Raw genomic sequence first — 24,496 nt, 5'->3', positions numbered from 1 at the left:
TACGCCCTAGCGGGATCCGAGCGGGAAGATCACTTGGTTGGCGCCCAGGAATGGAACTCCCCCGCGCCATTCACCGAGCGTCAGACACAAGCCACATGTTGGTACCTTAGACAAGTTGATGAACGCCTCTTGATTCCTTGGAAGGAGAGCGTCAGGGGGAGGCCACCTATTGTGACTGTCGTGGCACTGTGGCTCATAGCTCGCGCTGCGCAGTTCTGCTTTGACAGTCATCATGGGTCAGACTTTTCTCACCTGAGTGTAGGTGGGTGAATCCCCTGCTTCTTGCGAAACACTCTCGTCGCGACCTCTCGACATATGCCGTGCTTTGCTTGGCCTGGATCCAGTCTGCTGCTGCTTCTGTTGTTGCCTCTGCTTCTGCTTCTGCAGAGAAACCAGCCCTACTGGGTCGAATTGCCGCCGTCGCCACCTGCACATCAAACTTCACTGCAGATTGAATGACTCCTTCGTCTCCAGTCTGGGGTAGTAAATGGTAAAAAAAATTGTCTCTTCAATTACTCAGCACTAATGGGCTGGTGCACGCGAATCCTGTGTGGCTCATGCTGTCTGTCCGACGATAACGACGACGGCCACAGACGGCCACGGGGATTTGTAGTACACCGAAACGGTCGGTGGCTTCTTTGATCGAAAACGTCTCGACTTTGTGCGACGCCACACCGGTTCGTGCCGTCGGCCATTATGGAATAGCACCACAATGTGGCTGATGGCTAGTAGCCGTTGTACCGGCCTGTTACGCAGTAGTAGCTCCTATGCCCGTGTTCGTCATTGGTACGAGCACTGTTGTGGCCGTAGGTCACTCTGCTCATAATCCTCCGCTGTCTTTTTAGTTATTCAAGTCCTCTCTATACAACCACTTTTCCCTCCACTCTCGTCTCTCACAGTCATGATTCCGTCATGATGCCAGTTCACATTCTGGTGGGGTGGTCAGCATCAAGTTTCACATGCCAGACGGCATCGTGCGACAGCGTATGGAGAAGAACTCACCTCTCGACAGGGGACAGTCCCAAGAGACGCATGCCGTTGAAGAGCACGGTCCTGGCGGCCATATACAGCGCCAAGCGGGCCTTCTGGAGCTCAGCTTCGCTTCCAACAATACGCAATACATCGTAACTGCTGCTGACGACGTGCGTGAGGCGGAACAGATACGTAAGCACAGTCGTGGGTTCCAAGGTCTTGAGAGTGTTCTGGACAACGTCGGGGTACTGGCTAATGACGCGGATCAGCTCAATAGCATGCTTCTCCGTCAGCAAGCCAAGATCGGCCTTTGCAATCTCCTCCTCAGCGACTCCAGCCTTGCGGAAGATGGAGCACAGGCGAGCGTGGGCGTACTGGAGGTACGGTCCGGTGTCACCCTCGAACGAGGTCATGGTGTCCATGTCGAACTTGTAATTGTTGACCCTGGGCCAATGTGTCAGTGCATCCGAAAGCGCCTGGAAGGAAAAGTCCGGACGACATACCTCTTTCCACTCATATCCTGCACCATCACACTGCTGATGCCAAGAATGTCGGCCGTAGCCTCCGGTTCCGCAACCTGAGCATACTTGGCCTCATTCTTCTTCATCACCTCGTGCATCTTGTCTCCGACGTCGCGCAGAATGTCATCCAAGAACTTGACAGTACCCTTGCGGGTGCTCATTCCCAGAACCATACCAAAGTTGATGTGCTGGCACTTCTTGGCCGTCTCGCCGTGGCCCATAAGCTCGATAATCTTGAAGAGCTGCTTCAAGTGCAAATCTTGTTGAGAGGCAATGACGTAAATCATGTGGTCAAAGTTGTACTTCTTTTGGCGGTGGAGAAGTTCGCTGATATCACGGGTCAGGTACAGAGCTGTGCCGTCCTTCTTGCGAATGATGGGGCGCTCCAAGCTCTTGCCCGGCTTTCCGGGAATGTGCTTAGCGAAGTCAATGATGACAGCGCCTTCTGACTTTTCGGAGATGTTCATGTCTTCGAGCTTTTTGGCAGCAGCCTCCATATCCTCCTCGGAGACTTGGGACTCGCCCGAGTACTCGTCAAAGTGGATGTTAAGACGGGCGTAGGTCTCCTTGTAACGCTTGATACTAAGATCACGGAATCGTCTCCATTGAGCAACAGCCTTGTCGTCTCCGTCAACCATGGCCTTGAAGTACTTGCGAGCCTGCTCGTCGAGGCTGTTGTCCTTGAGCGCGGTGACGTCCTCCCCAGCCTGCTCCTTTGCGGTGATCTGATCCTTCTCGTCGGCCATATCCCTGTTGATCTTGACGTAGACCTCGTACAGGTGGTTGATGGGATCGGCGGCAAGCGCCTCCTCGCTACCGAACCTCTCAAAGCCCAGAGCCAAGAGACCATACTGCTTTCCCCAGTCACCAAGGTAGTTGATACGGGTTACATCCCAGCCGGCGCCATCGTACAGGTTGGCAATGAAGCCACCAATGATGGTGCTTCGCAAGTGACCAGCGTGGAAAGGCTTCGCGATATTCGGGGAGGAGAACTCGACAATGATCTTCTTCTTGCCCTGGGACTTGTCTTCGGGGTTCTTGAGGCCGTTGTTGGGGTTCTTGCCAAAGTCGACGCCACGGGACCGGACCTGGGGGATCAGAAGCTGGGAAAGGGGGCCGGGCTTGAACCAGAACTGGAGGAAAGTGCCATTCTGGAAAGAAACGGGCTTCTCGATCAAGGGAGACTCGGGGATCTGTTACCAAGGTGTGTTAGCCCAACATTCGATTGTACCACGAAAGAGCCAGCGCGCATTGGTTCAGGGGTACGGGTTATTCCAATGATCTTGGTTCAGAACTGACCTTGTCGAGCCACTCAGCAGTGAGATCCGCAGGCTTCTTGCCCTTGATGCGAAGAGCAGGGACAGCCAGTACCAAGTCGCCTTTATCCAAGCTCTGGGTCCATTGAAGGGCGTTGTAGATGATAGTGCTCTCAACGCCGGTAACAGGCTGCAGCAGCGAGGTGATGTGGGAGCGGTAGACGTCGATGGGGTTGACTTCGGGGTAGCAGCCGGGGTAGGACTCGAGCTTGCTCACGGAAAGCTTCTCGAGCTGCGCCGTGATCTGGTCGGCCATTGTCGCAAGCGAGATGGTGGGGGTGGGGGGAGGTTTGGCGAGGGTCGACCGCTCCGGAGTCGTCGAGGAGTAGGGTCGCGTGGTGGACGTTGGAGGTCGTCGTCGAGGAGGGTAGTGGGCGAAGGCTGAGGCGGCAGAAGACGCTCCTCGTCGAAGACTGGTGGGATAAACGTGGGCTAAACGAAGTGAAGAAGAAGAAGAGAAGAGGAAGCGCGCGACGCTAGTCATTAAGAGACTCGACGACGGGGACTGGGCTGCAGGGGGGACGAGAAAGAAAAAAGGCAAGGAGGGGGAGGGGTCGCTGGGCTGAGGGCTGTGGCCGATGTTTGTCACCCGCAGAGAAAAAATTGCGGACCGACGGCCAGCCTGAGTCACTGAGCCATTCGTCCATGTGGTTGGTTGGCTGCTGTTGTGGGGCTTCACCGAGGCTCACCGAGTGGAGGGGTAATCTTTTCTCGGTGAGTCCGGTATGGAGGGGCAATTCCCCCTGCAAATTTCGGTGAGCTCACCTTCAAGAGGATTACATGGAAACTCATCTCATCAACCCATGATTTTCTCACGGGACATAAGAGAGTATGAGTGGTTGTGATGGGTATATATACTCTACACGCCTTCATATTTTTCCCATTTCACAAACGATAAGATAGCCGGCATTAATAGCACCTGGTTGTTGAGCTGCCGAATGCCACATGAAGCTCACCGCGTCAGCTCCCTCTTGATAAGACTATTAATACATGACGCTGATGAAGCCGGTAATACATGTACCAATCAAGCCATATGAAACAATCCTTCTAGACTTGTAATCTTCACCAATGACATCCAAGCTCTGGAATCTTGTATACCATTCAAACTGGTTTCTTTTTTTGTACACATGATATTTACACGTATTGACAAGCAGTATGAGTACGCGTCAAATGCCAATGTCTTGCATGAGTCTATAATTACGTTGATATAATCTAGAACGAATACTCCTCAACAAAAAGATGAATTCCCTGTGCCCCCGTCCCCTTATGGACCGCCCTCTCATCCGATAATGAGGCCACGCAATTCCTCACGGAACTCGTCAACGACTGCCCACCACAGACAACGATCGACGTCTCGCCGCCCGCAGCCTCGACAGGTTCTCGAATCAAGGCCTCCAGATCAGGACGACAGTTGTACGTCTTCACCATACTCATCATAGACCCGCTCCGGATCCTGGGTGTAAGCGGCACCTCATCGCCCTTTTCCAAGTCTAGTCCCTTTTCCTGACAGCATCCACCACTGCCGCCACTACCATCCACGGAGTCGTCAGAGGCGATCCTTCTGTGTTTCGCAGATGAACTTGAGCTAGAGCTTCCTTCACGGTCTGAGTAGAGAACCGTCGTCGGCTCGCCTTCTTTGGCTTTGCCGGACCGCGTAATGGCAATATGCACCTGCAGCTCGATGCCGTTCTGCTGCGCCCGATCCATCGACTCCCGCAGCCGCTGAGTGTAGAATTCTATTTCTTCACCCTGGCATGCCATGAGGATGAACTCGATCCTCGTAATGCATGTCTTCCTGCGGCTCTGAACGATGCTCTCCAAGATAGGCAGCGTGAAAGACGTCCCCGTAGACGCTGAGACGAGGATCATGGTGTCGTAGATATCCCATCTAGGCGGCGCTCCAAACGGCCCCAGCACGAAGCCCGTAAGCGTCTCCTTCTTCCCAGATGCCTGGACCTTTTCTGCATAGTTATGCAGTCTCTTGGAGAACCCGCCGTGTTTCCGGGCGACGAGCTGGATACTATTGCAGGTACACGTTTCCGGAAGCTGGTGTGCGCACGCAATGGTATACGGGTGTGCCTCAAAGGGCCCGATACGCGGCAGCCAGAGGTATAAGTGTTGCCCCGCCTTCCACGAGAAGTGAACATCCTTGATCGTCAACACTGTCGTCGACGAGCCCGCTGCCCGGATCTGCACCTCGTGTCCCACCCGCTTCATCCCCTTACACGTCGACCTGTTGGGTCGGAGCCTCGTATTCTGCCAGGCAAGGAACGCCCAGCGCGCGAGGCGGTCGAAGCAGATGATGGCGACGGAGAACCAGAGGTACTGCTTCGCGTAGGCCGGAATATGTACGTAGACCAGCCAGATGAAGAGTACCGCCGAAAGGATGTGCTGCAGGAGAAAGAGCTCGTACGCCATGCTACGGAGGGGTCTCATACCCGTGAGGAACGTCCAGATGAGGATCCCCCAGGCCCCGAGTCCGTACTTGATGACGGGCAGGATCCGCAGCTGCGTCTCGACGAAGTCTGCGCGCACCCACTCCGACCAGAAATGGAACCCGTGGACGGTCGCCGTAACGAACATTGTCCTGGCGACCCATCGGTGAAGCCAGCTTAGCCGTTCATGCGAAGCGCCGATGATGAAGCCCACCACGTTGACCTTCATCGCCAGGAGATAAAGGAGGGGCATCTGCATAACAGTCACCCAGGCGTTGCGGAAGCCTATTCGTTCCCAGAAGTACGCGTCCTTGATGACGGCATCGTTGACCATCATGTAGATGATGACGGCCCAGTAGGCCAAGAGGACAAGTACGCGACCGAGTGACGGCGGCGTCGCCCAGCGTAGGCCCTTTATCGGGATGTAGAGCTGTGGGTGTCCTGCTTCGCGGACGAGCGCTGTTGATGTCGCCCATATTTGTGTAATAATATTTGAGGGTTTCGTCGGAAATCGAACGGACTTGGTGCGGCATCGCTTGAGTCTGCACATGTCAGCATCAGAGGGTAAACTGCAGACACGGTGGCAATGATGTTCACCTTCTTAGGCTTTCGAGGTAATTGAGACCGCGGATGATACCTAGGAACCCGACGACGCCTGCGATTATGTACCAGAAAGACTGTGCGAGCTGAACATTTGTCTCCTGGAATAGCGCCGTTCCCATGGTCATGCCTCCTCCCATACTACTTCCTCCTCCATGATTATGGCTCATCGTGGCGATTGTTGGTGATGAAATTGTGGTTATGAGAGGGCTGTAGGCTGTGCCGTCTTTCGCTGTATATGTTGATTTGCGACTTTGGCGGTTTCCAGTCCCGCCGCTTACTGCTTATCGAACCCGTTGTAGCCCGTTTAACGCAGGTTATTGAGATGTGGAAGTTCGTTGTGAGATGTCGAGAGGGTATTCCAATGGCGCGCCGGTGTCATGAGGTAGCGCCAATTCGTGAAACCATCTCACAAAGCAAACACTACCAATCGCATGCGCATAGACTCCCAGATACCATGACTTCATCCAATAATTGAAATACGAAAAATGAAATCTGCGCCTCGAACAGTTCAGAGGTCCCGGCTATACGGCGTTTGACGGCTGTGAAATCAGCCAAAGGAATGAGGTGTATTGAGCAAGTTCAAGAGGCAAAGACTCTGGGCAGCATAAGCACGTCCAGTGACTGGCCTAAAGACTGGCACAAGAGAAATGGTACCAGTAATGAGTACCCGGCTCGGCGGCACAAAATGCGCTGGTTTAGAGAATGGTTAGCGCAACACGGTCCAGCATGCATCCGAACGAGTTTGGCATCGTCAAGGCATGACAACCTGGGCCATGGGGCAAACGGGATGCTTCAAGCAGAGGTGGCTGACGGATGATCCGCCGCCAACTCACGACGGTACGGAATGCCTGAACACGTTTCTCGACGACGGGAGTCTCGGCTACACTTTCACTTTACACCCTCTTCATCGAGAGTTTTATCTATCCTACCGGCTCGGGGGAAAGTTCTCTCTGCTTTAGTTTCTTCCCGGCATGTTTACTAAGTCCTTATCCATCAGATAAAGAGAGGTCTGGGCTCTTAGGTTTGTTTGAATTTACGCGGGTCATGATTCGCTTTTACACAGACTTCGAATTCAAACTCTCAACTTGGTTATCGCTAATGCCCGTCATCCTCTGACCTTTCTCTTCTACAGCTGAGATTCAGAAACAAGCTTGTTTTAATTCTCACCGACTACCCAAGAATAAGAAGATACCAACGACCATCCAGGCATCAAGCACCATACCCGCCAAATCTCTTCCCCCGTCCAGCTTGGAAACATGCTCACGACAGAAGATCAATCTCAAACCCCCCCGTGAACCCCCCACCCCCCCTCTCCCCAGATATCCCCCCTGTCCCTTGTCGAAGAGTGAGAGTGAGTCTGAGTTGACGGACTCTCAAACAGGGGTAGTCCCCCCAATCACAACTGCGCAAACGCCACAATTTGCTCAAAACTTCTCAGTGACATTTACAAACGGCCTCATGATTGGCCACAGCCCTAGTCACGCAGCCAGCAAGCCCCTGCGCATATCGCGGGGCTAGTCTATCTAAGGTTAACTACATCCCTTCCTCTCATGGTCTAACTGTCTAAGCATCAAGCCACCCGTCCCCGCGCGTCCGCCGTCGCCGCCTTTTTGATATCACACGCTGGCATCGCGACGACATTTCATTGTGACTATAGAGCTCGGGGCGATGGCGGAGACGAGACGAGACTGAGAAAGCACTCAAAGACATTACCAGAGCCTCATCAGTCACCCCCACTGAATTTGAAAGCCAAGAGTCGTCCCGAAAGTCCCGGCGCGGAGAATCCACCTCGAGAGGGACCTTTGGTTCTTTCATGCATATAGTGAGGGGGAAACATGCAACCATCCAACGTGGTAAAAGTGAAGCTTGGAGCTACTTAGTTCGGTAACAGCAGCCAAAGTGAGCAAGTTTTATCTCTGCTTCCTAGCTTCCTAGCTCTTCCTCCTGCCACCGGGCACAATACCCCTAGCAAGTCATCTTCCTCTCCAGTGCCTCCGACCGGAGGGCGTAACTCAATTCTACCTCGCCATGTGCCGGCTGCCGGATCTAGGCATCCTAGTCCATTCATGCTTGAATCCGAGGCTCTCGTTCACCCATTCAGAACCTCCCAAACCCTCTTTTCCTACCTATGTAGCTCACTTCAAGGCACAAAACTGAGTCTCGCTCGTTCTCGTGTAACGGTGAGAGAGGTTCGGCAAGACCTTCCGTCTCTCTCCACTCCATGGATGCCATGTATCTCACCCAAGTGCTTAGTTCTTCTCACCCAGCCCGCTCGTGAGATATCCGCACTACCCTTGCCAAACAAAACCGCGAGCTTCTCAGGAGCTTTGCTGTTACCCAATCTAAGCTCCTTCGAGACAAACGGCGCAACCAGGCTAGCCCTACAGGAGAGTGCGAGAAAGGGAAACCCCGTTGCTCGGGTCATTCTCCTCCCGCCCATTGACCAATACCCATCCCACGCGACGCCGGTCTCGTTCATAAACAGCCCGTGTTCCCCTTCGTCTGCTTCACACCTGACATTCCACCATCTTATCAAACCCAATTCCTAATACCTGTCCTCTCTCCGCGCTGTGCGCCTCGATACCCAAAGTCCTCTCACATCAAACTACACACATCAACACCAAATTCTCAACATCGCCAACCTCAATCACCTCAACCGCCAAAATGACCCGCCTCCTTACCCCCCTCCTCCTCCTCGCCTCAACAGCAACAGCTCACTTCTCCATGACCCTCCCCAAACCCCTCGGCGACTCAGACGACAACGAGGCCACCGCCCCCTGCGGCGGCTATACCGCCTCCTCCTCCTCCGCAGCAACAGACTTCTACGTCGAAGGCGATGCCATCGGCATGGAAAACGGCCACCCGCAGACAAACTGGCTCTTCCGCGCCACACTCGACCAGACCGCCGCCTCCGGGTGGACGCAGCTGTTCCCGATCGTCATGCAGACCGGCCTCGGCAACTTTTGCGAGCCCAAAGTGGTGGCGCCGGGGAATTGGACGGGAAAGAGGGGTGTTGTCAGTGTTGTTGCGCATTCGCCTGATGGGCTTTTGTATACCGTGAGTTTTCCTCGTCTCTCTCTCTCTCTCTACATCTTCACTCTGTGAACCCTCTTTAACAAAGAACAAACCTCACTAACACACCTGCAGTGCGCCGCAGTAAACTTCGTCTCCGGCACAGCCCCAACCCGCTCAGACTGCAAAAACGCAACAGTCACCGTCGACTTCACCTCCGACTCAACCCTCACAGCCCTCCTGAGCGCCAGCGGCTCCTCAAGCAGCGGCAGCCCCTCCTCCGGCTCCTCCTCCGGAACCTCGACCCCGTCCGCCTCGGCCTCGAGCACCGCAAACGCCGCCCCCGGTGCTCTGGTCGGTACCGTCTTCTCCACCGGCGCTGTGGCTGGTCTCTTGGTGTCGTTGACTGCTGCTGTTGGTGGGGCTGCCATGTTCTTCTAGAGTCTCTGAGAAGTCTAGTGGTAGCGGATGATCATGGTTGGGAGGAAGTGTATAGTAGTTGCGACTCTTTATATATGACTATGACCACCTGAGAGACATCGCAGCGGCCTGGAACCTGGCTACCGCCAATATGAAACGAGCATTGCAATCGGAGTGTGCAGAATCAAGTGCGAGTCAACCGCCGGTAACATCCCGTAAAGCATCATTGCCAAATGTGATGCGGTAGTACAGGTGACACGTTCAGACCACGGATTGATGATGCGCTGCTCAGTTGAAAGTCAAAATAGGTTTACAAAGAATTCACTGCTTACGCGACTGGACAGTCAGCATGGGCCGTCATAAGTGGATTAAAATGAACATCGTTGTATGTAAGAGGCGTACGGCCTGTCTGTTGTATAAACTACACGAAGCGAATCCGATCGCCAGTAACCCTCCCTCCGTCTATGGGTAATCATAACATAGTAACCAGAGTAATTCTTTAGGCTCGTCCCCGAATCCGCCACGGTCCCCGCGCGCCGGCAGCACCCGCGGCACCGACGCCAAAGTTGTGAAGCCTCTCCCCGATAAGGTAGGCCTCATCTCTTATACGCGCCTTCCAGTTGTTGAAAACGCCAACAATACTCCAGAATGCCATGGCTGCCAGTGCGATGAACGCAGCCGCCGGATAAGAAAGACGATAAATCATCTTGAGTTCGTGGGGCGCAGGTACAGGTACGCCGAGTATGCCTTGTGACTCCAACCAGCCCACGACATACGGAGGTCCGAATATTGCCAAACAGCCGATGAGCAGACCGGGAACAACAAAAGCCCTCGTCAGCACGAGAACATCAGGCTGGAGCCATCCACGACGAAGAACCGCGCGAACGGCTTGCGCCAAGCGAGTACCTTCGTAAAGGCTAGTGATAGCCCGCGCTCCGAGCTTGACGTAGAGTAATCCCAGAGTCCAGGATTGTATGACTCTCGCCGTGTGCTGGTTCGACACCACAATGCCGTCTTTGAATTGACCACCATTGTTGGTTCCGATGACATAAGGTGTCGGAGGATACATGTAAGTGTGAAGAGGAATGAGGCAATACAATTCCATAAGTGCCGTAAGGATGAGAGGGAAAACGACCAGAAGAATTGTGTATGCGTAAGCAAGCCTGGCAATATGGATGCCCATTAGCGCAACCCGCATGGGAGCATCGCTCTGCCACACAGACTGAAGATTTGAAGATGCCCATGTTTTCATCTTGTTGAAGATGGAGCGAGCATGGAAGAGGAAATATGCCGTCGAGCCCAGAACGTAAATGCCGATGCTGAAAGCATAAATGTCGTTAGTACGAATGTGGGCTGGGATGAGGACCTTGAACATCTTGCGGCCGAATACGAGGGGTATAATTGTGAAGCTGACGCCCGTGACGGCGGCAAAGATCCAGATGAACATGATGAACAAAAAGACCCTGGCACGGAAGTGTGGAGGAATGTACACCAGCTGGTATTGGTCCGTGGAGTAAAGGTCGGCATCGGGCGTGTCATCTTTGCCATCTAGTCGGGAGTTGCTCTCAGAAACCGGCATGAACACGCGTCGTCCCTTAGGAATCTTGACCTGGTCCGACGCAGGAGTCCGAACAAACTGGCCCTCTTCAATCAGCTGTCCAGTTTGAACGAGGCTTGCTTTCTTGATGGTGAGGATGACCATCTGGTCGGAGGCGATGGTAGATGTCGGCTTCGCCGTGCCACCTTCAAAAGTGTCTTCCCACGTCTTGGGCACCACCTTGTTTTCTTTATTGACTTCGAGGAGGGCTCGCCTCCACCAAGGAAGGGGAAGCTGATCCGAGCCAGGACGCAACGCCAGGATACCCTCTTCGTCAATGCGGCGTTCACCAAACAGAAACCAAGTCAATCGGAGGCCCCTGGCGCACTTGCGGAACCACCAGGTGTACATGGCATGCAAGGCGTCACTAGGCTTGAAGAACTTGACTGCCAGAGGCATGGCAAAGTTGTAAAACAATAGGTCGACGGGAAATTCCAAGACAGGCTCGTTGGAAGAGTAGTGAATCGGCAGGACGCTCGGGAGAGACAGAGCCAGGCCCCACACCACACCTCCTAGACAAACGATGACGAGTGCGCCGTACACAAACGCAGAGAATAGGATCTTTCGCAATTGTGTCACGACGTTGCGTTCCAGTACATCGCGAACGGGGTGGAATTCGGGATCGTCTGGATCACGGATGAAGTCTGCACTGATTAGTTAAAGCGGCTACTGGCAAAGGCAGCATAAACTTACAGAGGACGCCTTTCCGCATGATCTTTCGGCACATGGAAACAAACAGGGCAAAGTGGAACATGTACCCCGTTCCCACGAACCAATGTACGAAGATGGAGGTGAGCGGAAAATTGACGGTGAAGGCGACTCGCGATTTCAAAGTGGTTGCTTCAAAGAGGGGCAACAAGGCCACGTCCAAGAGGAGGCCACAGTACAGTGGGAAGATAAGCATCTCAATACTGATGATGAGAATGACCTTCATAACGCCACTAGCTTGGTTGAGCAAGTCGATCAATGAAGCTTCCCAATCTTGCCCTGTCTGCCCTGTCGAGAATGGTGAACCACGCTTCAAGTAAAGCGCGCTAATTGCTGAAAAGGTGAAGTAGCCGCAAAGAATCGCCCAGAATCGATCCGTGCCTGACCAGTACGACAATGCAGGGTTGACGGCCGTCGAGGGCTCCGGCACACTGAAGCTGATCACCCATGATCCGGGGTTGAGGATGCTAATGGGGACATCGCGGACAGCGTTCCACGCGTATATGGTTGCATTCGCCGAAAGTGACGCTGCATACTTAGTATTGGCTATGAGGTCGCGGTCGAAGATGGCCCCAAGTATGTCTCCTACGGTAGCAAAAGTACTAGAGAGAAGGGACTTAAAGCTAAGTAGTGCTTCATGACTGATGGCGGAGAAGTTTTGCATCTCGGTGGTTGAAATGATTGGTAGCTCGCTGGTCAGGCTCTCGAGGACCCTGGTTGAAGCACTCGTGAAAATGTCGAACGTCTTCTTCATGAACAAGCCAACGCCATTCTTAGCTGGGAAGCCCATCATGCGTCCTGTTGTGTAGATGAAGCACAAGGTCAGACTAGTCAGACCGCTCATGATGCCAACAGCAACGTCCTGGATGAACTTTGTCGCGCTAAAGAGCATTCTCACAAGGCGCATCGGGTTCATGGCAGCCCAGACACTGACACGTCCCAGGTTGTAAGGAATGAAGACGCAGACGAAGATCGTGACAGAGACAAGCACGACGCAGAAGATGGCGTTCTGGAAGAGACCGGCGATAGGCCCACGCATGCCGATCAATTCCATGATGCCCTCGAAATCTTCGGCGTCGTCAATCGCTTCGGGGTCAAGGCCGGCGGCGACGGCAGCTTCTACGACCTCGCGATCTTGCTCCACGGCGTCTTGATCGTCATCATCCAAGTCGTCGTCAAAGTCGTCGTCGTCGCTGTCATGATCATGGTCATGTTCATGAGCGGCATCGTCATCTCGGCCACCAATATCCAACTCTCGGATCTCGATGTCGCCCCACATGAAATCAGCCACACGGTCCATGACACCCCGCTGAAGAGGCGGCCGCTGGGCTGGCCGACCATCTTCGGTATCTTGAGGCAAGCCGTTGATGTCCTCAAGGGGCTCTTCGGGCAAGCCAACGAACTGCGCCGGGACGACGGCCTCGGGCGGTTGCATCTCTGGCTCGTTGAATCCAAAAAGCCCGTCCTCGTGAATCGGTTCAACTGTCTCAAAATCGTGATCCGCATCGGAGCCGAAATCTGGGGTATTGCTGCGCGGTGGTGTGAATCGGGCTGGGGGAAGACCGAACTCTTGTCCTTGCGGATCAAAGCCAAACGATTGCATTGGCTCCTGAGCCTGGGGTTCGGCCTGCTGCGGTGCAGCATTCAAGCCGGAAAATGACCAACTGTTGTTCGCAAGTGGGTTGATGCTGTTATTCATCTGAGGGCCGTCTGAAACGGAGCGAGGCCGCAGAGGACTTTGGAAGGGAGTCGATCTTGAAGGGCTTGCGTCTTCCTCTCCCAGACCGGATTCAAAACCAAAATCTGTTGGAGCTTCCTTCTCTTTGCCCTTTCCTGTTCCGTTGGTACTACCCTCGCCATGTGTTTGCGGCGGCCATGAGAACTGTGGTGTTGAGGGGGCGGGCAGTTGGACCGAGAATGGTGGCGTGGCTTGCGAATCTCGAGAGGTGGAAGATCCTTCAGGTCCAGGTTGGCTCTTTTTCGACTGCGAAGCACCCGATTCTCGGTTCTTTTCCATCATCGACTTGGTGATCCTTGCCCAATAGCCAAGTGGCTCATCCAACTTCTCCTCCTCAATGATTTTAAGAATTTTCTCGGGATCACCATTAGCCTGTCGGTAGATACGGAGGTATTCGTGAACAGTTGCCACCGGGGTCTGCGCGTCCTTGTTGGGACCGCCTTCGGGTGGTGTGTTGAAGTCGAATTCGGGTTCAGGTCCTCCTTGGGCGCGGGACCCGAAACCGCCGTGTCTCCTTCCCGCCGGCAAACCTGCCGGCAGCATAGGTGCTGCGAGCTCGGGCATCGGTTCCCGTTCATCCCAGGCCATGTGAGGTAAATCATCATGACTTGCGCGTCGACCGCCGGTGAATGATTCATCGTCATCATCCTCGCTGTCACTTGGCCCTCTCAAATCTGCTGCACCATAGTCATCGAGCATGCCAGCACCATCGTGCGCGTGCGCGTGCTCGTGTTCATGATCATGGTCGTGGAAATGTTGCTCATGTTGGTGTTGCGGTTCGGGCTGCGGTTGGGCTTGGGCGTTGTCGTTGGCGGCAAAGGCGGCTCGCATATTGATTTCGGGTTGTTGCTGAACAACATAGTCGCGGACCAGGATGACGAGAATGAAGGAGATGATGACCAATATCGTGATAATCTGGCCCTCTAGGACGCCAATGATGGTGCGGTTTACAACGGGGTACCGGGTCATATTGCGCAACCAGGACACGCCGCTCAACAAAGAAGGATGACGGTCGAGAACGGGGTCACTCGTGCCGACGGGCACCGAACTAGAATTGGCAGACGCGGAGGAAGTGATGGATCCGAGCAGCATCCTCATAAGCGCTGCCGTCATTGAATCATTGGTGGTAATGTTAACGCCGTGGAATGATCTGCTAAAGGGCAATGCCTGGCCTTGAATGATATCCTTGAGCATGCCTCCCAAGTTGGCCGGTGTCGTGGTGGGTTCGAGCAGAGGCGAAGCAGGGCAGACATTGGAATTGGCGACTGAGAATGCCACCGAGACGCCTCGGCTCACTGTTGCGTTTGAGCTGTTCCATAGAGCGCCGCTACCTAGACCTTCGTCGCTGACCCAGAACAGGAAGGCCCAGACTGAGCGCATGAGGTAGGGCAACCAGCAAAGCCAAACGCTGATGACGAGTGCGGCTCGCAGCCATACCAGAACGTTTCTGAAGAGGTATTTGGCCATGTGGCCGACGAAGACGTGGGCCGGGAGAGTCTTTGGCATTTTGGGCGAGTAGAGCTTGGTAAAGCGGAAGGGTGTTTTGCACAGCTCGCAGTGCTTCTTCTGGGAGTGTGAGAGCCACTCCATCAAGCAATCTTGGTGAACGTATTTGATACTGCCGCTGCATTTGCATGGGTAGAAGAGCGGCTCTTCGGCGGTCGCCTCGCCTCGACAAATACGGCATGTATCGGGGTCGAGGACGCCGGCATCGTTGGCTTGGGATCGCGGTTTGGCAGCATCGTGCGAGACGGAAGCGGGCTTCGAAGCCGAGAACCTTCGGCGGGAGTGCGCGTAAGCATCGGCGGCTGCCAGCGGTTCCATCGCGGGGTCGTCCATAATGATTCAGTCGTCGAGGTTGGCGGGGGACTTGAGCCCTTTGCAGAAGTGTTTCGTTGTTTAGGAACGCATGAGTGCCTCTCGAAGCAAGGCCGGCACAGTGAGGGCGGATCGATAGCGGATTCGGGGTGGAAATAATCGACAATGATGTCGGTGGGATCGAGAGGTCCGACGTAAGTTCTTTGGTCGAAGCTGCGTGTGCCTAGATAATTATCGAGTGAACAGATTGCGGGGGAGCGCGGGCTGCTTTGCAATGCTCAAGTGACAGCAAACGGCTGCAGCTCCTGCTCTAGACGTCGGGAAACAGTGTAGAAAAAAAGGAGAAGCTGGTTGGGTATCATAAATCGTCAAGTCAAACAAGCCGCTCCAGGATGTTGTGAGGTTGTAGACGCAGTTTCGAGATGGAGAAATCAATCGAAGTCCCCTTGCGCTAAGACGGGATGGTTGAGGTACCGAACATTGAAAGTAAGTGCGAGGGCCTGCTCTTTCCAGGTCTAGTTGTTCTGGCCCAGCACCTCAGGTTGGCTCCTGCTTTTGCGCGGGTCAAATCCGCAGCGTCCATTCAGTGGTCCGAGCAGGGGTCCGGCCGCCGGGAACCCGAGTTCAGGGTCCGGAGCTTTGCTTCACCCGTTCCGATGAGAAGTGGATATCACAGATAAGGTAGCTGAGCTAATCCTCCTGAAGGCTATCGGCACGTGATAGGACATGGTTCTGGACCGGGCACCTCAGGAAGAGGCAGCTTCGGCCAACCAGCGACGCAGCAATTGTGCCGCTGTATCATTATGTCATTGTGCCTTGCAACATGTTGCTGCACCTTAACCTTTCCATGATTTTCCCACAAAGACTCTCTTTTTTGTATTATTCTAATCCCACTATTGCTGAGGTCTATTGCAAAGCCATCTGATATTAGTCTCGGTAGAGAGCTACAGTTGTTTCCCATATCACCTGCCAGGCCATGCTCTTGGGATTCACCTATACATACCTACCGGACTTTAGCTTCTATCAAGCCTTTTCCTCAGTGGCATGTACGATGGAAGAGGCCATGCAAGTAAACCACCCGGATCGTCGATAACAGGTTCTCAGCCAAGGGCATCCAGCACATCATTAGCATCATCATCATCACATGGATTGTGCTAGATGCCGGCCACTCGGTCGCGCCTCCGAGCTCCAACATTCCAAGCTGGTGAGCCACACTTGCGTGCCTGGTAATGCAGTGCTGCGTCACTCCAAGGTTGTTTGGTCCACTTGATTGGACCCCTCATCCGTGCTGGCTGGAATCGCTGGGTTGTTTCGGGGCATTGTGGCTCATGGGCAACCAGACTCTACCAATCATCCAGACTTCGACCGTGCCTCCGACAGCAGGGTTGGTCAATCCGGTGTCTTGCTTGTTGATGTGCTTGGTGCGGAGAGATTATGAGGAGACAGTCAGACATGGGACGGATGGTGTGGATGGCGACAGGCATGGTAGCATGGATGGCGTGGAAGCGAGGATTCATCGGGAGACAGCAAGAAGCCGAGGACCAGGGCTGCAAAGATGAGAAAGGTAAGCTGAGCGTGATGCCTTGCCGTGCTTGCTTTCAAGTTTTCCGCCTGCCTGCTTGTTTCTTGTTAGCTCGTATGTGTGTGTGTGGTGTTGGTGTGGTTGGTTGGTGGCATTGGACGATAGCGACAGCTTGGAGCCGATGACGTTGGTGAGACATTCCACAGCGCGCGTGCTGCTCTGCAAGCTCCCCAGAGTTGCAGGCTTGGAGCAGGCTTGCAGCAGGCTAAGAAGGCCGCTACAGCGACCTAGCGTGCTAGCACAAGCTGAACGTCTCGGTTACCTCACCGGTTTATTATGTCAGCACTCGAGCAAGAAGTACTCTTTTGTATGTGACAACACCCATATTCCACCAAAAGATACAATCCAGGCCTGGCCCGTGCTCTTCGCCTCGGACCTCAAAAAACTTGGCCCGCAGGAGCAGGAAGCTGCCAGCCTGGGACGGCCTCTTCTCCTGCCTCCTGCCTCTTGCCTGTGCCTCACCTTTACATTGTACGGTACGCAGGGAAGCGAACGGTAACGAACGCGAAGGGAAGCAGCAGCACATCAACAAGAAACACCACACCTTTTTTCCATCACGGCTACCTCACCTTCCTTTTTCCCTTTCCCCTCGTCTTCCCGGACTACCTATGGTTGTCCATCATTCTCCCTACTACACTTCTAGGTATTCACTGCCGCCTATCTCGGGTCTGAATCATCTTCCACCAAACACAGCATCAACGTTTTCACCGAAAAGACCCCTTCGGACGCCCTGAAGCAAAACTATCGCCATTCTGAAGGTAGATCATCACAGCTTCACTGTTCCGAAGGCACTCGTTTGGCAGTTTGCTGCGTATTAGCTACGCAACCCACATACGTTCGTTCACGCAGCTCTAGCCTCTGGGTTGCCCAGCCCGGTCCAGGCCGCCTAAAGCAGCCCATGTCCGCTGCCGACTGGGAACTGCGACATCTGAAAATCATCAGAGCTTCTACGCAACCCTCCCGCTGATTTCTTTTTTCCCACCATTCCCAACCTTGATCTCGTTTCTATCTTTCTTCCTCAATATCCTATGCGATACCTCTCTTTACATTACCCAGCTGATCACTGTCTGTTATCAGTAGTTCAGCGCAGTCTCGAGTCCTCCGCTGCATCATCCTCGACGCACGCACCAGTTTTCCCGACTAACGGTACCCTGCGATAAGGAAAACACCAAATCACGTCACTGACGCGAGCTGCCTGGTATTCCCAGACCACAACCTCCGCCATGGAGGCTTCCAGTGGCTATGCCAGTAACGGCTATCCGAAAGCTCCGAATGGAAAGATCAACGGCAAGATGAACGGCCAGGCCGTGACAATCAAGAGGAGGACAACGCCTACAAGAGGGCCCTCATTCTTCCGCCGTTCGTTCAACATCTTGGCGAGGTATGTTCCCAATTCTCAGCCGCCACCGTCACAACGGCGGTGTGCATATCGTGAGGTGTATTCGGACTGACACTAATTTTTTAGAATTCTGACGTGGTATTCCCTTATCTCGATCCTCTTCCGCTGTCCCGCAAACCTCGAAGCTTGCGACGAGTCCTCCCCAAAGATTTGCAAGCCCTACTTCCAGCTGAAGCAGGCTGTATTACCTCATGTCGAGCCCTATTACGATACCTATGCCGCCCCCTACGTTGAGAAGGCTGCCCCCTACTACGACATTGCCAACGAGAGGGTCTTCGTCCCTACCAAGGCTTATGCCACAAAGTACGGCGCCCCTCGTCTCCAGCAAGTCCAGTCGTACGGCCAGGCACAATGGGAGAAGAACATCCAGCCGCAGTTGTCTGTCTACCAAAAGTTGGCCCAAGACAAGTATGATCAGACAGTTGCACCTCACGTTGCCAAGGCCTCCACCACCGTTGGCCCGTACTACGACATTGCGCGCACAAGTGCTCTTCAAACCTACCACGATGTTCTCTTTCCCTCGTACCAATTCGTACAGCCTTACGCCGCTCAGGGCTACGCCGTCGCCTCTCAGTTTACCACCGAGACGGCTGTCCCTTCTGCCTACTGGGCATGGAACAAGACCTACAGCTTCCTCGATGCCACTGTTTGGCCCCAGTTCCGGGTTTTGTACATTGAGAATGTCGAGCCTCAGCTAGCTAGGATAGGACAGCGTCTCGGCCGCTACAAGAACAAGACCAAGGGGTCGCTCGAAAACGTCTCCGAGAGGTAAGAAGAAAGCGATACACTCTTCTCCTATTGCTTAAAGACCACTCATTTACCAGTGCTGTGTACAGTGGTTCTGCCAAGGCTTCTTCCTTCACAAAGCCCGCGGCTTCTACGGCCTCGTCCCTCTCCTCGTCTGCTTCCTCGGTAGTTTCATCGGCCACTGAGAAGGCGTCCACGGCCATTGAGAGCGCTCACATTCCCGACGCATCCGAGGTGGCCCAACACGACCACTCTGAGCAGGTTCATGCGCCCCCGCCTGGCGAGAATGAGTCCGACATTCGCAAGACCGCCAGAGAGACTGTTATCGAGGACCTGAGCAGCTGGCAGGCCAAGTTCGCCAAGGCAGCTGACGAGGGTGCTTCTGAAATCGAAGATCGCGTTGAGGAGATCTCCCAGCGCGTCATCAAGGAGAGAGCGCATGGACAGGGCAGAACCCTTGTCACCGAGCTTCAGGATGCTGCCAAGTCTGAGGTTGACGCTCTGCAAAAGCAAATCATCAAGCTCGTCCAGAAGTCTGTTGATGCCCCAGAATCCGCCCAAGATGAGCTGCTCGCCAGTGTCCGCAAGGCTGGTCTCAACGTCAAGGAGAAGGCTCAAAAGATCCGTGCCTGGAAGGCCGAGTACGAGGCTGAAATCGAAAGCTCCGTCTCTGAGGCGGCCGATACCCACTTCAAGATCCTCGAGAGTATTCGCGATCTTGCCCTTCAGCGTATTGGAATGAAGTGGGCATGGATGGACGGCATCACCTACAAAGATTGGGCCAAGTACCACGAGCTGAAGGACCGCTTCGCCGAGTGGATGAGCGATCTGAAGAAGCTCATCATCACTCATCCCGGCCTGGAGGCAGCCCGCGAGGCTTCTAACGAAGTTGAGGATTCCGGTATGGCTGTCGCCCAATCTGCAGCCCAGGAACTCGCCAGGCTCAAGCAGGTCGGTCTCTGGAAGCTCGCTGCAAAGGACTCCTCCGACAACTTCGACAGTGAGACGGCGCGCCTTGCTGCCGAGGAAGCCGATCGTGCGCGTGAAGCTGAGATCGCTGCTGCTGAGGCCGCCAAGCTTGCTGAGGCCTCTGCTGCTGAAGCTGCCGCCACCGCTTCCGAAGCAATCTCCATCCCCGAGGAAGATCCTCTAGAGTCTGCTGCCAGCGTCATCGAAGACAAGTCCCCCGCCTCCAATCTCAACGAGGCCGGGGCCGCGAGCTCTGTCAGCAGTGTCGCCAGCGAGGTCAAGGAAAGTGTGAGCAGTGCCATTCCCGCTGTTTCTTCCGCTGTGTCCGAGTCCGTCAGCAGCGCCGCTAGCCAAGTTTCCAGCGCTGTGTCCGGCAGCTCTTCCAGCGTTGCTTCGGAGCCCGACCTGGCGTCCACCATCATCCCTGGTCAGGACCAGACCTACATCGTCGATAACGATGGAACGTCGCCTGCAGGCGATGAAGAGAATGCCGTGCCTGGAGAGAAGTTGGAAGAGGAGATCATCTCTGAGTCGGTCGAGGATAAGCCTGTTGCTGCAGCCACCGAGTCTGTGAAGCCGGCTTTTCTGGGAGCTGCCGCCCAATCCGTGCCCAGCCGGGTTCCCATCTTGGATGACGACGAAGACGAGGAGAGCATTTCGTCTAGAGCCCAAGAGGCCTACTCCGCCGCTGTCTCTAAGGCATCTGAGCAGTACTCGTCCGCCAGCGCCGCCATCTCCATTAAGATCTACGGCACCCCCCAGCCCACGGCTGAGAAGCTGGTGGCGTCTGCCTCTGGTATCTATGCAGCTGCCATCGCGTCAGCGAGTGCCAAGTATGACGAAGCTGTCAAGGCCGCCTCCAATGCCCTTTACGGCACCGTGGCTCCCAAGCCTACTCCCTCGTACGACTGGTCCAGCGTCAAGGCTATCGCAATGCAGCGTTTGAACGAAGGCCGTTTGGCGGCTGAGCAGCAGTACGAGAGCGCCAAGATTAAGCTTGGCCTAGCTACCGCCACTCCCACTTCCACCGTCGACAAGCTTCTCGAGCAGGCCAAATACAACTACTACGCCGGCCTCGGTGTGGCTCACGCACGTTACTCTGAATTCATGGCCGCCGCCTCGGCTGCCATGAGCTCCGCGACTGCTACCTCCACCCCGACTAACATTGCCGGCACCGCATCTTCGGCTGCATCCTCAGCTGCATCAGTTGCCACCCGCTCGGCTGATGCGGTGGCCTCCGGCGCGCAAAAGGAAGCCATGGCTGTCGCTTCTGCGGTCAGCGACGGGTTCTCGGCGGCTGCTTCCATCGTCAGCGATTCCGTGTCCGCAGGTGTTCAGGAGGTTGTCGATGCTGCACAGGCCATTGAGAAGGGTGTTTCTGACACCTGGGAGGCTGTTGTCAGCCGCGCCAGCGTTCAGATCTACGGCAAGCCCACTCCCACCGCATGGTACGATAACGCCTACAGTGGCGCCGGACAGTATGCCTCGCAGGCTACTGCCGCTGTTGTCGAGAGTCTCGCTGCCGCGCAGGTCCAAGCCGCCAAGCAGTACGAGGACATGAGCAAGCTCGTCTCTGAGCTCCTTGTGGGCAAGGAGCCTACCGTCTCCGAGAGCGTCCTGGCTCGCTTGCAGGCCGCCTACTCCACGGGCATCGCCTCCGCTGCCAGCATTGCCAGTGCTGCTTCCGCAACTGTGTCTTCCGCTGCCTCGGCTGTGACGGATGCCGTCAAGGAGACCGTTCAGCACGTCCGCGATGAGTTGTAAACAGCTCATAGCACATCCAACACCTCCTGAAATACCATGAACACATACGATTACATGAGTAATAGCACACGAAATCATCTCAACCCCCAACCCCCAACCCCCCCCGCCTGAAGAGGCAAATACTTCCATCACGCTCTTTTACGTACCAGATACCCTCGCGCCTCGAGTATCGTGGCCGACTAGTCTCAAAAATTTTCTTTTCTGTCCTGCCCTCGTCTGGCTACTTTCTAGCGCCTTTCCTGAAGCCATGAAAATTGTTGTTCGTCGCTACGTTTCTTCACAAAAAGACGTTTAGCATCTGATTCCTATTTCACACGTTGGAGGTGGAGGAGCAAAGGAGGAGGTAAGGTAAAGACGAGGCTGACTTGTGGTACAATGTGGCAGGGCACGGAGCTGGCGTTTTGACAGTGGGAAACTGGGATCGCGGTTCTTTGGGGATACAATGACCGGCTGGCCCAATACTATTTCACCCTTACGTTTATGTATGCTCACGTGTTATGTCTGTCTGTATAATTACAGTTTGTGAAAAGAAAAGATTTGATTCGAACGGAGTACTGCCTGTGAATATTGACATGATGAAACTCTTGGGCGGGTGATGCGAACGGAGTGCGTGAGTCCATGATGAAATACCTACATTTTCCGGCGATGGATACTGTTTTGACAGCTCCATCTGTCGACATAAGACAGGCTCACTTTTAAATGGTAGGTTTGTGTTATCACTCACTAGGAAAGGGGTTTGTCCAGACTTGGTTGACGACGCGATGATGATGTCAATTTTCACTGCCTCGGAGTAGTGTGTGTGAACGGGAACCCCTGGATGCGAAGTCTTCAGCAAGGCGAACGGCCAGCTGGCTTTCAAGGCCGATTCATTGCGTAAGTCATAGATTCATTGCGTAAGTCATATTACGATATGCCTGCCCCCCTCAGTCCGCTCCCGAGTCCCCCTTTCTTGAAAGGATGCTGGTGTTGATCAAGATATCGTGGATGGAGGCTGTGGTTGGAGGCGAAGTCTGAATTTGTTCACGTCGAGATGCCTGGGATGTCCTGGGGAGGGGGGGTTAGTTGCCATGTCAAGGTTGAGCTACAGGAAGATAAAGATATATCAGATGGATTCATAATCAGAAGGGTCTTGACATTTCTCTTACTCGTTGATGAATTTGATGTCTTTCCAAAATACATCAATACATATACCGCCTGTCCCGCACGCCCACCTTGATACCCCGTCATGGCCAGGAGGTTTGCTTCACATGTCCCTGAGACCGCATGGTGCAAGATGAAATATCAAGGATAGGACTGGGATATTGTTCCGCTTCCACGGGCTGCTGCTTCGAGCTTCGTTTGTTTTGTCATGAACAGCTTCCTTGCATCCGTTTTACATTGGACCTAGTAGAGAGCCTCCTTGAATCCTTCGTAAATCGCCCCTGTATCAAATACCAGGTGTATCTATATTTGATAGTCATTTACAATCATTTCAGGGTGCTCGAGAACAGGGAAGCCGTGTCGTTTGAACGTTGCTGGTTTCCCGCTTGCAAGAGGGGAAGAGCGAGAAGTTGAGAAACTCGCTCATACTGATGAACCAAAGCATCATGCATGAAATTGTCTTTCATCTTTTGCAACTTTGCTGTAATGGTACGATGAAATTGACATAGCTGCCTTGAATCGGAGTAAAGCTAAATAAAGCGACTGTGATGGGATGGGATAACCGAATACATCACCCTTTCCCTCAAGGGCATTTTATGCTCCTCAACAACGTCACCTTGGCCCGGCCAGCCCGCCCATCAGGAGTCGGCGTAGGTATTATTCGTCGACATCTCAGCGTTGTCCAAGGTTACAGTATACAAAATCAAGATGTGTAATACTCATACTCCTGATTGTATAGGTTGGACCTGAATTATGGAGGACACGTAGAGTGCTATCTACCTGATAAATAATTGATCACGTTACTTTTACGCAGTATCTTGGGCCTGCTTCTTGAGAAGGTTTGCACGGCATCTAGCTTCTAACCATCACCGTCGTGCCTCCAGAGCAAATCGCGATCAATGGGCAATAATAAATGGCGTCTCCTCGCTGCCTGAATCTTTCAACATTCAGGTGTCACAGGGCCAGACACCGGTTTCCGGTCGCGGCCCAGACCGGCCTGTTTTTGGGTTTGAGTTGGAGAATCCCCCGGACAGCTACCTTGGAGCGCATCAAGTAGTGACCTTTCCCGCCGCCGAAGCGGTACAGGATCCCACGAAGGGGTGGAACATATGCGTGATCTACAGCGGATTCATGGCCATGTACAAGCCATGATGGAGTTCCGCGTTACTCAACACAAGGCAGCGAGATAAAGAGCGATGAGGTGACACAGGTTCCCCTATCTTGACACACACACACCGCTATGGCGAGACCCGCGATTTGAATGTCACGATAAGAATCAAATAGAGAACTGTTTATCTTGGATTATTCTCTTGGAGCTGGACAGGTCATGATGGATGATCTATTGGTCTGCAGAGTCATGTCTTTCACGTTCAGGATCGCCAAGCTTGACTTAAAGAGTCCGCGGTTGACATTTCCCCTTGGAGAAATTGAGCCTTTGAGGAGGATCGTGCAAATACAGTTGCTACAAGTCTTGATAAATGTTCTTCAATCAGAGTCAGAGGTATTTCATGTAGAAATGGCACTGGCCAGGTCCCCTATGCTGACCTTGCAGAAGCGAATGAATGGGGCAAGCGGGAAGCCTTTAGATTCGCCCGCTCGCAAAGGGTGTACGGAGTTTTCAGTCAGTTACTTGCGAGCTGGAGTCTCACATCCGCCGAGCAGGCAGCAGAATTAATTCCAACATGTCTTTTTCCCTTTGCCCCGCGTTTGTGGTGCTTGATAGTCGGACCGAGCGTATCGTGGGCCCCGGAGTGT

General features: G+C 54.0%; 6 protein-coding genes across 6 annotated transcripts; 3 read left to right on the top strand and 3 right to left on the bottom strand.

Annotated features, from left to right (window-relative positions):
• Positions 1–555: 555 nt before the first annotated feature.
• CTAM01_12173 (arginyl-tRNA synthetase) lies at positions 556–3,293 on the bottom strand (the record flags this gene model as incomplete). Its single annotated transcript, XM_060528180.1, has 4 exons — positions 556–745; positions 1,003–1,416; positions 1,476–2,686; positions 2,793–3,293. The coding sequence occupies 4 exons, from the start codon at positions 3,291–3,293 to the stop codon at positions 556–558; spliced, it is 2,316 nt and encodes a 771-aa protein (XP_060377199.1).
• A 728-nt stretch (positions 3,294–4,021) lies between these two features.
• On the bottom strand, positions 4,022–6,014 carry CTAM01_12172 (ferric reductase like transmembrane component; the record flags this gene model as incomplete). Its single annotated transcript, XM_060528179.1, has 2 exons — positions 4,022–5,786; positions 5,842–6,014. The coding sequence occupies 2 exons, from the start codon at positions 6,012–6,014 to the stop codon at positions 4,022–4,024; spliced, it is 1,938 nt and encodes a 645-aa protein (XP_060377198.1).
• A 1,899-nt stretch (positions 6,015–7,913) lies between these two features.
• Positions 7,914–8,396, top strand: CTAM01_12171 (uncharacterized protein; the record flags this gene model as incomplete). Its single annotated transcript, XM_060528178.1, has 1 exon — positions 7,914–8,396. One exon carries the CDS (start codon positions 7,914–7,916, stop codon positions 8,394–8,396), a length of 483 nt encoding a protein of 160 aa, XP_060377197.1.
• A 115-nt stretch (positions 8,397–8,511) lies between these two features.
• CTAM01_12170 (uncharacterized protein) lies at positions 8,512–9,300 on the top strand (the record flags this gene model as incomplete). The annotated part of the gene is made up of 2 exons (XM_060528177.1): positions 8,512–8,904; positions 8,995–9,300. 2 exons carry the CDS (start codon positions 8,512–8,514, stop codon positions 9,298–9,300), a joined length of 699 nt encoding a protein of 232 aa, XP_060377196.1.
• Positions 9,301–9,778: 478 nt separating this feature from the next.
• On the bottom strand, positions 9,779–15,161 carry CTAM01_12169 (uncharacterized protein; the record flags this gene model as incomplete). Its single annotated transcript, XM_060528176.1, has 2 exons — positions 9,779–11,520; positions 11,570–15,161. The coding sequence occupies 2 exons, from the start codon at positions 15,159–15,161 to the stop codon at positions 9,779–9,781; spliced, it is 5,334 nt and encodes a 1,777-aa protein (XP_060377195.1).
• A 2,784-nt stretch (positions 15,162–17,945) lies between these two features.
• CTAM01_12168 (uncharacterized protein) lies at positions 17,946–21,601 on the top strand (the record flags this gene model as incomplete). Its single annotated transcript, XM_060528175.1, has 3 exons — positions 17,946–18,103; positions 18,188–18,889; positions 18,958–21,601. 3 exons carry the CDS (start codon positions 17,946–17,948, stop codon positions 21,599–21,601), a joined length of 3,504 nt encoding a protein of 1,167 aa, XP_060377194.1.
• Between the last annotated feature and the right edge of the window lie 2,895 nt (positions 21,602–24,496).

This window comes from Colletotrichum tamarilloi, assembly GCF_030869305.1.
Source record: "Colletotrichum tamarilloi strain Tom-12 chromosome Unknown Scaffold_72.1, whole genome shotgun sequence".
Lineage (NCBI taxonomy): Eukaryota > Fungi > Ascomycota > Sordariomycetes > Glomerellales > Glomerellaceae > Colletotrichum > Colletotrichum tamarilloi.
The sequence above is the reverse complement of the archived record's forward strand: the minus strand, read 5'-3'. Positions and strand labels throughout refer to the sequence as shown.